This window comes from Lutjanus erythropterus, chromosome 2 (genome assembly GCF_056507025.1).
Source record: "Lutjanus erythropterus isolate fLutEry1 chromosome 2, fLutEry1.hap2, whole genome shotgun sequence".
In the NCBI taxonomy this organism is placed as follows: Eukaryota; Metazoa; Chordata; class Actinopteri; order Lutjaniformes; family Lutjanidae; genus Lutjanus; species Lutjanus erythropterus.
In genome coordinates, this window is record NC_139318.1 from 37,853,384 (window position 1) to 37,867,650 (window position 14,267).

The window sequence follows — 14,267 nt, forward strand, 5'->3', positions numbered from 1 at the left end:
AACAATGTGTAATCACTCTTAATATTTTTCTCCCATAATTATGTAATTTTCCTGATGTAACCAAAATACGCTATATAAGAAAGGGCAGAAAAAATATTATAGTCGGCTTCACTTTCTTTCAAGTATATCTCCAGCAGTTTAATCAGTTTAATGAGAAGTTTATACAGTCAGATTATGTAATTATATTGCAAAAATAAACATAAGTTTTTACTTTTTTCCTCATCTTGTTCTGTTCCATCAGTGATAACCTCTTTTGGTTTTTCTAGACAGTGTTCCACATTAATGAAATCATCATTCACTCAGTGTTTTCATGATTTAATATCCTGCTGCTCCTAAAAAAAAATCTGATTTTGAGAGTTAAGTGCGTGCTGAGGAATGTGACACTGGAGCCTGGTCCCTTAGGGTAAAACATGCTCTGCAACTCTACCCTCTTTGAAACAACAGACCGCTGACCCCACTATCTTGACCCACCCCACTGCGCCCCCTCCCCTGTCGTTGCTGTCACAGCGATTAATAGCAGAACCCGGCCCATTCTTCCCTCTTGGCAGAAAAGCAACTGGATCTCATGGTTTCAATCAGCCCCGTGGATGCAACACTTGCGTTTGCCCAAACGTTGCCCAGCTGCAGCGTTCACCCAGCCCAACCCTGAGGCCGCTGCAGCTCCTTATCAAACGCATTACGCCTGTTTCTGGGGACCACAATCAGGAAACATGACATCTGCTTTCAATTCAGAACATTATATCACCAACCCCCCTCCTGACACACACACACACACACACACACACACACACACACACACACACACACACACACACACACACACACACACACACACACACACACACTCACTCACACTCACAATTGCCCACTGCAGTTTCATTGCCTCCCGCATTACCTTGAGTGAGCCTGTCTGGTTTGAGTGTGTGCAGGTAGATTGTTAGAGGATCCTGTTGCAGAGTAAAGCAGATCTGGGCGTCAACAGCTCAGAGGCTCAACATTGATTTTCTCCAGAAAGAATTTGAGACTCACTATATCTTTCAAAAATCTACTAGAGTAATTACTTGCACACACATCCATGGGTGGTAGTGAAAAACAAACATAATAGGCCATTAAAGGAAGAGTTAATCCAAAAGTCTAAATTACATGTTTTCCTCTTAAATGTAGTGCAGTTTATCCATCTAGAATGTTTTAGTGTGAGTTTTGGAGATATCGGCCGTAGAGGTGTCTGACTTCTCTCCAGTATAATGGGACTGGATGTCACTTGGCTCTTTGTGCTCAAAACACAAAAAGATACATTAAAAAACTCTGCAGCAGAGAAGTCATGACCTGGATAGTCACGATAATCAGCAGACCTTGTTGTGAGCTGTTTCATGTACAAACTATTTTGTTTCTACAGAACTACACCCACCAAGCGTATCACTGTGCAGGCGGAAGCATGAATCTGTTGGCAGGTGTGGTTGGATTGAAAGAAAATACTTCATACATCAAACTGCTCACAACAAGGTCTGTAGATCATCTTGAATAATTAAATATTTTATGTTTGTCTGTTTTTGGTACCTTGAGGTCTTAACTGGTCCACTCAAACCATAGGATACAAGACCCGACCTGGGACCCACACAGGTTCAGATCCAGGTTTTTTTTATGGTCAGTGGGTTCCACTAACAGCACTGATAATGACACGTTACATTAGATAAGACACAAAGTTTTGCTTTGACAATTTGTAAATTAATCTTAACTTGTTAATACCAATCAGCTGTGAAAATGGTGCCAGTCAGGTTAATGACTCAGACATTTCTTGGTTCTTGATAGGTCCGGGTGCCATCTTTAAAAATAAGAGATGAGTCTGGTTCAGTTCCAGGTAGTACATTTTTGGGTCTTTTTGGGTCCAGACATGAATTATTGGACTTGTGAAGTCCTCAACTTTGAGCACCACATGCCAAGTGTCATCAAGTTCCATTATACTGAAGGGAAGGTAGACATTTCTACTGCTGATATCTCCAAAACTCAGCAACTCAAACCAAAACTGTCTAGATAGATAAACAGAACAACATATGTGTTTTTAATTTAGGGGTAAACTCTTCCTTAAGATGCTAGACTATAATATAAAGATTGATTCTCTGCTTTTGATCAGTTTTCATTTTGACTTTTTACAGTACCTGTTGCCATCTGGTACTTTAGTTTTCATGACTTCCTTTTCCTTTCCATTTATCTAGGTCTGCAACTGATGATTATTTTAATTATCAATTACAATATATATTGATTATTATTGTAACAAATTCTCTCCACATTTCCCAGAGCCCAAAGTGTAGTCTTTAAATTGCTTCCTTGGTCCAACCAACAGTCCAAAAACACGAAGACTCTTCATTTACTGTCACAAATGACAAAGAAAAGTAGCAAATTGTCACATTTAAGAAGCTGGAACCAGAAAATGTTGGACACTTTTGCTTGAAAAATGATTTTGATCAGCTAATCGATTAATTGACTAGTGGTTGCAGCTCTATATGTATCTAATTTACAGAGCAGAGAACATACTGGCTGTTTGGCTGTACCATGTCAGAGCTTATTGTATGTGAACACACAGAGTACATAAATCTAAAAGTACAGAGGCTGGAAAAAGTTCAAAGATGAAGCCTTTAAGAGTTGCGTGGAAAAGCAGCCTTTCCCCTATTAAGGGAGGATGAAAAACACTATCCCCAGTGAATGAGGATCTTATGTATGTAAGTGTTTGTGCCCAGATGTCTACTTGCTGCCACCACTGGCACACTTGACTCTGGGATTTGACTTGGCTCACTCTGTGCTACTTTCTTCACGAGAGGAATGAGTGCTGTGTTGTTGACATTGTTTCTGTGATTCTCTGGTGCATCTGTTACTTCAATGGGTACTACACAAACAATGATTTACATAATTACATGCTCCAGGGTTGCCAGCGAGGTTGGGCAGGGTTTGTTGCTTAACTAGAGAGCCTCCTAAAACCACTTCACAGTGCAGGCAGAGCTTAAACTGTATTACGAAAATGGTTTAAAGTACAGTTTTGAGGTATTTGAACTGAAATCTTCCAAGAATTAGACATTCCAGTCATGTCAGTTACAACAGAGTAAATCTAAGCATCTTTTACTCCCTGTGCGTTGCTTCATCTTAAAGGGACAGTTCACCCCAAGATCAAAACTACATATTGTTCTTCTTCCCTGTAGTGATTTTTATCAGTCTAGATTGTTTTGGAGGTATCTGCCATAGAGACCTATGCCTTCTGAATGGCACACGGCTTGTGCAGGGTGTTTATGTTCATTTTCACTTAACCCAGCTGGACAAGTGGGTCAGAAATCTACATGCCTGAAGTCGATTTTTACCTGTTCATCTACGAATCCTTCTATTTACTAGCCGCTATCAAAAAAAAAACAACAAAGCCTAAGGTTAATTGCCATGTTTAATCTAGGGCTGCAATGTCTATAAAATGTCAGAAAATATTGAAAATTGTCTGTCCCAGTCTGTCCAAAGTGTCCATAGTGCTGTCTTTAAATGTATTGTTTCTTCAGTCTAAAACCCGAAGACATTCAGTTTAATAGGATAAGAAGTGAGGAAAAATGAGGAATCACCATATTAGAGAGCAAAAAACCCTTCCATTTTTGTGTGGACAAATGACTTTATTGATCAATCAGTTTGATTATCAAAATATATTAATTCTATGTAACCACTTGCCTGGCCTTGCAAGTAGTTCTGGTAGATTCTACCATAGAAAGAAAGTAGTTCCTACATGAAACTTCTCACAACAAGGTCTGTGGATGTCTGTGAGTAACTGGGTCATGATCCCTGTGAAAAAGAACCTGGTGTGAAGTTTTTCAAATCTATTTTTGGTGCTTTGAGCCACACAAGTCATTTAGGTTGTCATTTAGTCCCATAATGCTGGAGAGAAAGCAGACATCTCTACGGTGATATCCTCAAACCTTCTCAGCTCACACCAAAACAATCTAGATGGATAAACAGCACTACAGGCCAGAGGAAGAATATATAGTTTTGATTTTGATGTGAACTGCTCTTTTAACACTTTGTCTGCCTCAGTCTCAACAGGGGTTTTCCCCTGGTGTTTCTGATCATCTCCTGTTCAGCCTGCACTACTACGACCCCCCTCCAGGTTGTCTGGGTAACCGTTACGCTCGCTAACATCTGTGAATCCGCTCTGACCTCATCAGTTTTACAGTTAGCCCGTCTCTCCTCCACTTACATAACTCTGCCCCGCTCCCAGCCTCAGGGTTGACAAGATAATTCAGCAAGAGGGGTTTTTGTCCGCCTCAGGAGACAGATGCTCCATCCTGTAGTTGATATGTAGTTCAACTCAAAAGGACAGTTCACCCCAAAACCATAAATGCAAACTCTTACCTGCAGTGCTCTGTGAGTTGCAGAGTTTTGGAGATACCGGCTGTAAAATTGTCTGCCTTTTCTTGAATATAATTGAACTAGAAGGAATTTGGTTTGTGGTGCTCAATGTTCCCACAAATGCATTTGAAAAACTCAACAGCAGTGTCTCTTTTCGGAAGTCGTGTCCCGCTTATTATCCACAGACTTTGTTGTGACCAGTTTCATGTAGGAAATATTTTCATTTTATGGTAAAAACAAAGAGAAAAGACAGACATTTCCAAAACTCAGAAACTGGCATCAAATCAATCTATATGGGTAAATAGCACTACAGGTAGGAGGGAGAACATGTATTTTTGACTTTTGGCTGGACAGTCCCTTTAAATGGTGTTCTTTTTCATTGCCCCATCTGTGTAATATCTGATATCTGCTCAGTTCCAATCCATCTCTTTTGACAAGCACATTTAGCCCAACTGCAGTGTCACATGTTTTGAAAAGATGCTTTGTGTGACCAACTTGTGATTTTCAGAGAAGATAAACATCGTAGTGTAGAGATTGATTTTGTTTTTTGTTTTTTTTTGCTCTTTCTCAAAAGCAAAATAAAAGTATTGCTGCCTCTGGTTCAGAATCTATAGGTTGAAACGATTTCAAGGCAGTTTCGTTTTCCAAAGCAGATGCAGCTGCCTCTCTCTGCTGATGATCTCATTCCCATAAGCTACATCCCACGAACAAGACAGCAGGTTTGAATTAAGCAAACCAGTGCGTGATTCATTTCCAGCCACAACACAGAGCATTATAGATGATAGCTGGACTTAATTCTAAGCTCAATTCTTTTGACATCTTGGGCTTGCCTTGTGTTTATTTTGATTTTGGTTCAGTTCCACAAGGTTTCACAAATACACTGTTTAAAAAGTTGAAAAACCTCCTAATGTCAAGGTACTTGGCTTCACCGTCACTTCATTTGTTAAGATTTGGGTGCTTGAAAATTTTTATGGTTGAAATTGAAAATATTAAAGTATTCACCGTAATTCACTTTTAGCTTATGAATTCAACAGCTCATTCAACAGCTCACTCAACAATTTTCAATGTACTTTTTTGCCTAAAACTTAAAGTTTCAAGTTTTTGTTTAAAGAACCATAAATCACCTCAACAAAAGATTATAGGTTGGGATACTTTGTTGGTTTATTTTAAAACTTAAACCTACTATAAGGAGTTTGTAACTGGTTATGAGACAGTCTCATTAAATACTGATATTTCTTTGTGACCTGCATAAACTAATGAGACCATCCATGAGAAGATTGGCTATGTGTTGTTTTTAATGGCTGCCACCAGCTCATATTCTCCTTAAATCAGATGAAATCAGCATGTGTTTACATTTTCCCAGGTAGAAGTTGACATTGATTAGTAGGTTAGCCAGTTAAAAAGAAGCAGGAGGAGATTTTTTATTTAGATAAGTTTAGTTTTGATGTTATATTTTGTGGTTATGGCGGTGGAAACACAGCCACTTTTGTCCACAGGGGCCTCCAAAATCAACAAAGTAGAAAAGTTCCTTGTAGTAACTTTGAGAGTTTGAGTTTTGGGTTAAAGTGGTCTTGTATGTAATCACATATGCAGAATGATTTACATCTTTACACTTAAGCAAGCCACTGAGCAGCATGTGGGAAAACATAAACATTGTTCATTGCCTTACTTAGTCTTGGTTTTAAATAAGTCTTGATTTGTCTTCATATCAGTTTTGACTTGTACTTGAACAAGTGGACACAGTTTAAATGCATTGCAAATACTCAAAATCTTACCATGTAAATTTGTCTGATTTTTAGTCAGAATATGTCATTTTAGTTAATGACACAATCAACAACAAGTAACCTTTTCATAACTTTTTTTTAGACATTGCATCTCGAATTATCTTTATATCTTTATCTATTAACAAATTAATGTTCATTTGTTCCACTGGCAGGTTTTCTTCACTTGCTTCTAGCAAAAATGTGTTAACCATGTATTCATGTGGCGTTTTATTTCTAGTGAGAGTTTGGATTGAGGTCAGGTGTTCACTGCATCCCTTACTGATGAAAAGTTAGTCAGTTTGTTTAGTTAAACCAGACTGCATTGTGCAAAGTTTGATGATTTTATCAAAAACAAACTGCTTACACTTGAATTGGCCACGCCCTATTGATGAACAATGATAAGATAATGTGAGATTTGCAGAGGTTGATTGGTTTCATATGGACAATAGATGAGATCAGATAAACAACTCTTATCGCAATTCTTATTGTACTAAGAGCTCAGACATGTGATCCACATGTCTTTACACACAGTTTGACATCATTAGTCATCTCTAATGCCCCACTAAAGCCCACATTATATCAGCACAACCACATTTGAAATGCACATTAACAACCAAACTCCACACCCTCCTCTCACGCACGCTTCAGCTGGCCTCACATTACAGCCAGCTAAATATAAATACACACGAAGATGGTGGGAATCAAGTCAATAAAATAGCAAACAGCTGCAGATGAAGGTTTGCAAAATGGTTTAACACTGCATAGTGAAAGAAGGAAAGGGGAAATTTAAGAGAAAATGCAGAAAGCAAGCTGTAAATTAAGTTCAGGATAGATTATTGTGATCTAAGACTTCACTGTGATTCTATATAATTACAGGACCTTTCTTTCTAAAATGATCCCTTTGTTTGCCAAGGTGTAGTCCAAAGTCAGGTTTTTCTGTAAGCATATTGAAGTAAAAAAAAAACAAAACAAAGCATTTAAAATATCACATTATGGATTTGGGAATAGTCTGTTAGCATTCCAGAGAGTAAAAGAGTTGTAGGGTTAAAACCTGGACTCAACTCAAAGACCATTCAAACAAACACTCCTCCACCCCAACCCCACCCCTCCTGGCCCTCCCTCTCTCCCTGCAGATGGCCATACGCTCTTTCTGAGAAGTTGACCCTCCATTTGCACTAAGTATTTTTTTTAACTGCTCACCATTTAGGAGTGAAGCGATGAGAATCAAAGCGAAAGCCAACATCTTGCAGGGCCCGTTGGTTCTCTGTGCAGATGATGCTGCCATTCTCGTCCTGAGCGCGCACACGTCTGTCGGGTCTGAGAAAGAAAAGCTGGTTGAGCCTGAGCACTTTAGGGTTTCCTCTTACCCAGAGCGGGACAGGGGTGGATAAAGCACCACTTGTGTTCTGTCAGTTTTTATACAGCCCCCCCTCCTTCACTCACTCACTCCCTCCCTCCTCCCTTACTACTGAGGCCCAGCCCTACAACCAGTCTTCCACTGGTTACTTTAACCCTTCCTCTGTGCCCCCACCCATCAAGAAGACGCAAGGCAGACGGAGGGAAGGAGGAGAATGGGGTCTTGTTGGGATGTTGTGTGTTTTTCCCCAAAAGAAAAAAAGTGCAGCATTCTTCAAATACCGAATGTTTGTACTTATAAATCAACGTAAAATATGCAGTTGAATTGCTTGAATGTACCATAATTAGCCTGCAGCATGTGTGATGTGTGTTGCTGATCAGTGCTCATTTGCTCACACTGGGTTGCAGTGTCTCCTTCAGCTGTGAACTCTGTCTGGACGGGAGCAATAATCCACAACACAATGAAAGGTGAGAGCTGACAATGGGCAGTGACACTCGGCTCCTTAATAGGCTTATGGAGATAGACCGTGGGGCAGAATATCATGCTCGAAACAAAAGTGCGATCCACTGTTATGCAAATGGTATTAATCCATTTCAGTGGCCCCGCAGCCCCCCACCACTCAGCGGGGCCATCAATCAACAGCAGCGGTCCCACTAGTGAAGACACCACAGGATCCCCCTTAAACCTTTCACACTTCCAAAGAGTCCACAAAGCACCCAGCCCCCTCTGCAACTTGAGGATGTTTCGCTTTACTTTTGTTAGCTCTTTTGCTAGCAGTTCTCATGCTCTCTGTAAATCACACATCTGGAACCACTGGTGAAGGTATGCTAAATGACTTGTTAAAAAAAAAAAGGCTCACCCCTCCTCGACAACAAAAAGTAGCAGGAACAGTGAGTTAAGAAAAGTAAACTGGACCACAGCTTACATGCTTTGGAAAAAAAAACGGTCTTGTAATTTGATACCAGTCCCAGCAGTGCCCATATAGTCCCCCTGTCCCAGTTTTGGCCCCATCCTCCCCCCCATCATCCCATTTCCTCCCTGTTACCCCTCCTTCCTCCTTGCCAAACCCCTATCAGACATTCAGCCGAAACAGCAGGGCGCTGAGGTGGGCAATTGGACCCTCACTGTGACTCAAGATGAGCTCTGCTGAAAGCCCCAAGAGAAAAGTCAGCAGTGTGCCCACAGCTGGACAGCAGTAGTCATATCACCCCAGTAAAACATTCATTAGACTGTTAGCTAGTTAAGTATTTCTGCTACTTGAGTCCTCATGAATCACAGCTTCTTGTCAGATGGCACAGCACAGTCTCTCAACAAAGGGCTGCAGGACAAACACTGGCAATTTCTTTTCCTTTGTATATTTCTCCTTGTACCCTTTTGTTCTTTCACTCTAGCCTGGGGCTTAGTACCTTATTTTTTTTTTTGACATAAGTTGAGGATCTGAATATCTCCCTTAGGAAAAATTTGTCATGGACACTTGAGAGAACACAGACGACACGACCACACACATGTACAACATACTACATTTAACATACAGTACCATTGCCAGATCCGTACACCACAAAAAAAAAGCAAAAAAAAAAGAAAACATACACCAAGGAGTATTACACAATACCTTAAATCTGTCTAGTTGCAAAAAAGTCTTATGTATAAGATATTGCACAAATGCCCTACACCAAAATATTGTACATTTCCTTTCCTTCACACACACACACACACACACACACACACACACACACACACACACACACACACACACACAGATTTCATCTCCTGCTGTTAAGTAGTTTGATTGGTAGTGGGACTAATGAAAATTTATACCTGTTCAGCTTACAGTTTGGTAACCTGTACCTTCCCAAACTTTGTTTGGCACATTTCCTGTACTTAAGTAAAAATACTTATACTACACTATATACTATGCAAGATTTTCCTAAAAAGCAATGCATTCAAATACAGAAATAATCATGACCAACAACCTCCCAGAAGTGTGTGGTCTATATCAGCAGAGACCCCGCCTTCCGCCTGTATGCTCCAATAAAGGTCCTGCATTCAAAGCTTACTTAAGTAAAAGTATGTGAGTATTATCATCAAAATGTACTTAAAGTATGTATTGTGCCCTAAGATGGTCCATATCAGTGTTTTACAATTATATGAAGTTTTTGAATTATTATTACTTCTGCATCAGTGTGTATGTTGTATTTTACTGCTGTAGATGTGTTAGTGTTGTCATGATACTGGAATTTCATATTTCAATACAATACCTTGAAGAATATCAATATTCAATACCATTTTCAATACGAAAGGAAAAGAATTATTCACATAAAGGGCATACAATTTTAAATTTTCATTAAAGGATGAATATGACAAGGCAAACAATGAGGAAAAAGACAGCACTGTGAGTGAGAGGATGGAGCAGATGGAGCAGAAGTATAAAGTTGCATAAAATTGCTTTTTGTTCACAGTTTTGTCTATTGGCAAAATCAAGACTGATAATATCTACTGATAATAAAACTATGCAAATACTCAAATAAAGTAAGAGTACCTCATATTTGTACCCTAGTAGAATACTTGAGTAAATGTACTTAGTTACTGTCCACCACTTGAAATGTGTATTTATCAATTCTAAATTTATTCTTCCAGTTTATGTTATTGTAACTTGAAGGAAATGAAAAATCTTTGGGTGCAAGAACAGTCAGAACTCTGTCAGTAGACACCCAGCGTCCTCATCTCTGACTTCTTTTGTGACAGTGTTCTGTGGTTTTAAGTGTCACCGAGCAGGAAACCAACACAGACAGTGCGTGCATTAGTAAGTGCATTCTTCCTCACAGTTCTTACAGAAAGCCAATCTGGAAAACATTTCTACCACTGGCATCCTGTGATTTAAAGCCTATAGGCACAGCTTCATATGGCCCTATTTGTTTATAGTATATTGACTGTTCTGCACATCTGTTGCAGGTTATGCAGTTTGAAAACACAGCCTCCTTTTCCCTTTTAGCTGCTGCACTGTTTCTTCAGTAACAGTACATTGCAATCATCATATATCTTCTGGTGCTGTAGATTATTTCTGACAGCAGTGTGTACTTTGCAAGTGTTACATACTAGTTCCATGCATTGTGTGTATACACCTCAGAGCAGCATGTGTTAAATGCTGCCTGAAAAGCACGGCGGAGTGTCTCAGGAGAATATAGGCGACCGGTTTCGATATCAAAAGAAAAGCGTTGTTCTTTTGTGCTTTTACTTTCTCACGAGGAGTCCCCTTTAGATTTACCCTATACTTAAACAACCACAAAAATCCTGAGCTGGTGCCAAACATTTTGTGAACATAGTTTTTTTTTCACTTGCATGCATGCTCTGTTTTTTTTCCTTTTCTTTTCTTTTCCTTTCTTCAGTCAAAGCATAGACATTCACACATACACACCTGTTTCTGATCTCAAACTGAACACAACAAGACAAAGCTTATTGTCCGCCATTAGTTTTGAGGGCAAACCACAATGATGCTACAACCTGTTATCTGAGAGCATGGACCATTTAAAGGACCACTGTGTACAAAACCCAGTTCCAAAAAAGTTGGACCGCTGTTGTTTGGTTGTTGTGTAAAATGTAAATAAGAAAAGAATGCAGTAATTTGCCAGTCCTTTTTGACTTGTCACTGTACTGCATTCAATTAAATACAAGACAGTTAATGTTCAATACACTCATTCTGAATTTGATGCCTGGAATGCGTTTCAAAAAAGTTGGGACAGAGGCAACCAAAGACTGGAAAACTTGTGGAATACTCAAAAAACACCTGTTTGGAACATTCAACAGGTAAACAGATTAACTGATAACAGGTGATAGTATAATGATTGAGTAGGAGAGGGACCTCCTTGAAAGGCTCAGTTGTTCACAGACAAGGATGGGTGATTCACCACTTTGTGAAAAACTGTGACGGCAAATTAACAGTCTAATAAACAGTGTGTCTCAACACACAATTGCAAGGAATTTAGGGATTTTACCATCTACAATCCATAATATCATTAAAAGATTTAGAGAATCTGAATAAGTCTCTACACGTAGGGGGCGAGGCTGAAAACCATCAGTGAATGCCTGTGACCAGCACCACATTAAAAACCCACGTTTGTATAAGAGATATTTCTACGTGGGCTTGGGATCACTTCGGAAAACCGTTGTCAGTAAACACAGTTTGTCTCTGCATCTTCAAATGCAAACTAAGACTCTGCCATGAGTCCACATTTCAGACTGTTTTCAGCAATTGTGGACATGGTGTCCTTTGGGCTAAACCATCCAGATTGTCACCAGGTTTAACTTCAAAAGCCAGCATCTGTGATGATATGGGGGTGAGTTAGTGCCTATGGCATCATAGCTAAATATCACATCTTTAAAGGCCCCATAAATGCTGAAAAGGTAAATGCAGGTTTCTGAGCAACATATGCTGTCATCCGTCCGCGGGTCACACGCATGCCAAACTGTAGAGGGCGATCCGTACGGAACACGGTTCAACTGCGATCTGTTGCACCCCTAATATCAAGGAAGAATATAAAATAATTTTGCTTTCAAAACTTCAACAATTAGTGTCCTCAGTTCCCAAACGCTGAGTGTTGTTAAAAGAAAAGGTGATGAATGAATGTTTGAACTGATAAACTTAAGCATTTTTTGCAAAGTATTTGCAAATCATTGCATTATGTTTTGTTTATGTCTTATATACCGTCCCAGCTTTTTTGGAATGGGAGTTTGTAGGTTTTTAGTGGCATCTAGAGGTGAGGTTGCAGATTGTAACCCTCTGAGTCCTGCTTGCCACACCCTTCCCTTCCAAAGACCTGCACCCCCTATAGATATAAAGGGCTCAGTCTAAGGTAGCAAAAACATGATTCTTATTTTCAGGTGATTATACACTAATGGAAATAAACTCATGAATGTTATATTTCTGTCATATTTTGCCACCGTGCCAATAAATCCCTTAAATCTTTCACACTGGGCCTTTGAAACTGATTTATGATGGGTATGAATTGCAACCAGTTTCTTCATAGATTGGAGTCTAATCTGTTCCCTAATCTATTCTAATCTATTCCCTAAACTAACGGAAGATATGATAGTCTAATCACTAGAATATGTTTTGAGGACCGCAAATCTAAAAATAAGTCATTGAGCACTAATTGCTAATTTCTTTCTGGGGTAAATCTATCCAAACTGTCCTGGTCAAGGTACATCAAACAGCCTGGCTTGAATCTGACTATAATATTTCACTTCTTGGAAGGGTTTTTAGGAAAAAGGTCACTGGTGTTTGATCCAAGAAATCTTATTTTTTGGTAATGTAAGATTTAAGCTGCTAATTGGACACCCCTAAGATCACTGAGGCTTGGCTAACGAATCACTAGGCTACCTTAAATGGCAGATCCTCTTCACTAACTAGAGAGCTTGTTAGCAGAATATGTCATGGATTATGTTCTCAGTAGACTTATGTTTTTTTTTAGTTTCCATGCACAGAACTTAAAGTTTTACTAATAAACTTAAGTTCAGCATCTTATGTAAGACAGTGAGTTTTGCTTGCGGCTTTGTTTAAAATGTAAATCTTCAAAATGTTTTGTGGTAGCAGCAGTGTTCACTATTTGTCCTGTCTGAGAGCAAGTGTTCAGTAGCAATGGATTGTTTGTAAGAGCCCCAGGCTGAGTTCTGAACAGGAAGTTGTAAAACAGCGACTCTCCTAATGTGACGATCTTTTGTGGAGAGAGAATTTCTTAGCCACCCGTTCATAATTAACAGTACTGCTTCAGAGATTGAGGGCTCTGTTTTGACGTAGGTTTCAGGAAAAGACAAAAAGCAATTGACATGCTCGGCTAAATTAATGGTGAGGACATGCTTTTTTAAAAGTCCTCATTGAAATGGTGTTCTTAATTTAATTTTGGTTAATTTATTTGTACAACACACACAATCACAGAAACACATGCACGGTGTTATACGCATTTTATGGAGCTTTGAAAATGGGAGCCGTAAATCTCACAAAGCTCACCAATTGGCTGTGTAGGAGGGAGCCTGTCTTGAAGTGATTTCATGAGTGCAGGAGAGGGAAGCTGAGAAGGAGGGAAAGTGAGGGAAGGTTTGGGAGGAGGAGGAGGAGGTGGAGCAGTGGGAGGGGATTTCATTTCAAATTGCAGCAAATGTTGACCGTTACCACTCTGGGCTGAGCGGTGAGGTCTCTGCCCTTGAGCGAGCGGGAAGAGGGAAAAAGAAAGTAGAAACAAAGGAAGTTCTGTAGTGATGAAGTCACTTCTTCCCAAAACAAAGTGTGCGTCAGTGATGCCCCTGTGTAGGTTCCATCACAGTCTCAGGGTACAGTCCTGGGTTCTCAGTATGTCTGTGTCATGACCTACAGGATCATTGCACGGCTCTGCAGATGTTCAGAACCAGACGTGGGAAAAGTACACACAGAAGTACAGATTCATCCTCTTTACTCAAGTAAAAGTGAAAAAATACAGCCTCTGAAACGTACTATAAGTATACATGTTAGTATAAACTTAAAAATTATCCCTCTGATGGACATTTGTACCAAAGGTTTCTGTGCAACACTAGGTGAACCTCACCTTTTCTCTGCAGTTGAGTCTCCTTCTCGTTTCTCTTTCATTTTGCTATGTCTTGTACAGTATTTTTGTCTTGTTACATCTGTCGTGCATAGTAGGCACTGCTGGTTACACCAAGGAATCATCCTTCCTGTGTTATTGTTCCATTCATTTCAGTTAGAATCAGCCCTGATGTTGACAAGGGCAACGTGCAGTGATGCATAA

At 39.7% G+C, this 14,267-nt stretch overlaps 1 protein-coding gene and 1 long non-coding RNA gene across 6 annotated transcripts in view; one reads left to right on the forward strand and one right to left on the reverse strand.

The window, feature by feature from the left end:
• The window catches only part of LOC146332081 (uncharacterized), a 28,743-nt gene extending 21,207 nt beyond the window's left edge, over positions 1-7,536 (reverse strand). For 3 of the 4 annotated variants that reach the window (XM_084738964.1, XM_084738973.1, XM_084738957.1), the window contains exon 1: positions 7,335-7,535. In XM_084738964.1, the coding sequence (XP_084595090.1) occupies positions 7,335-7,419 (85 nt within the window). In that variant the 5' untranslated portion in view covers positions 7,420-7,535. Of the gene's footprint in view, positions 1-7,334 lie in introns of all 4 variants that reach the window. The other variant, XM_084738980.1, reaches the window with a different exon arrangement.
• Positions 1-14,267, forward strand: part of LOC146332080 (uncharacterized) — a 156,832-nt gene that overhangs the window by 25,623 nt on the left and 116,942 nt on the right. The window lies entirely within an intron of this gene.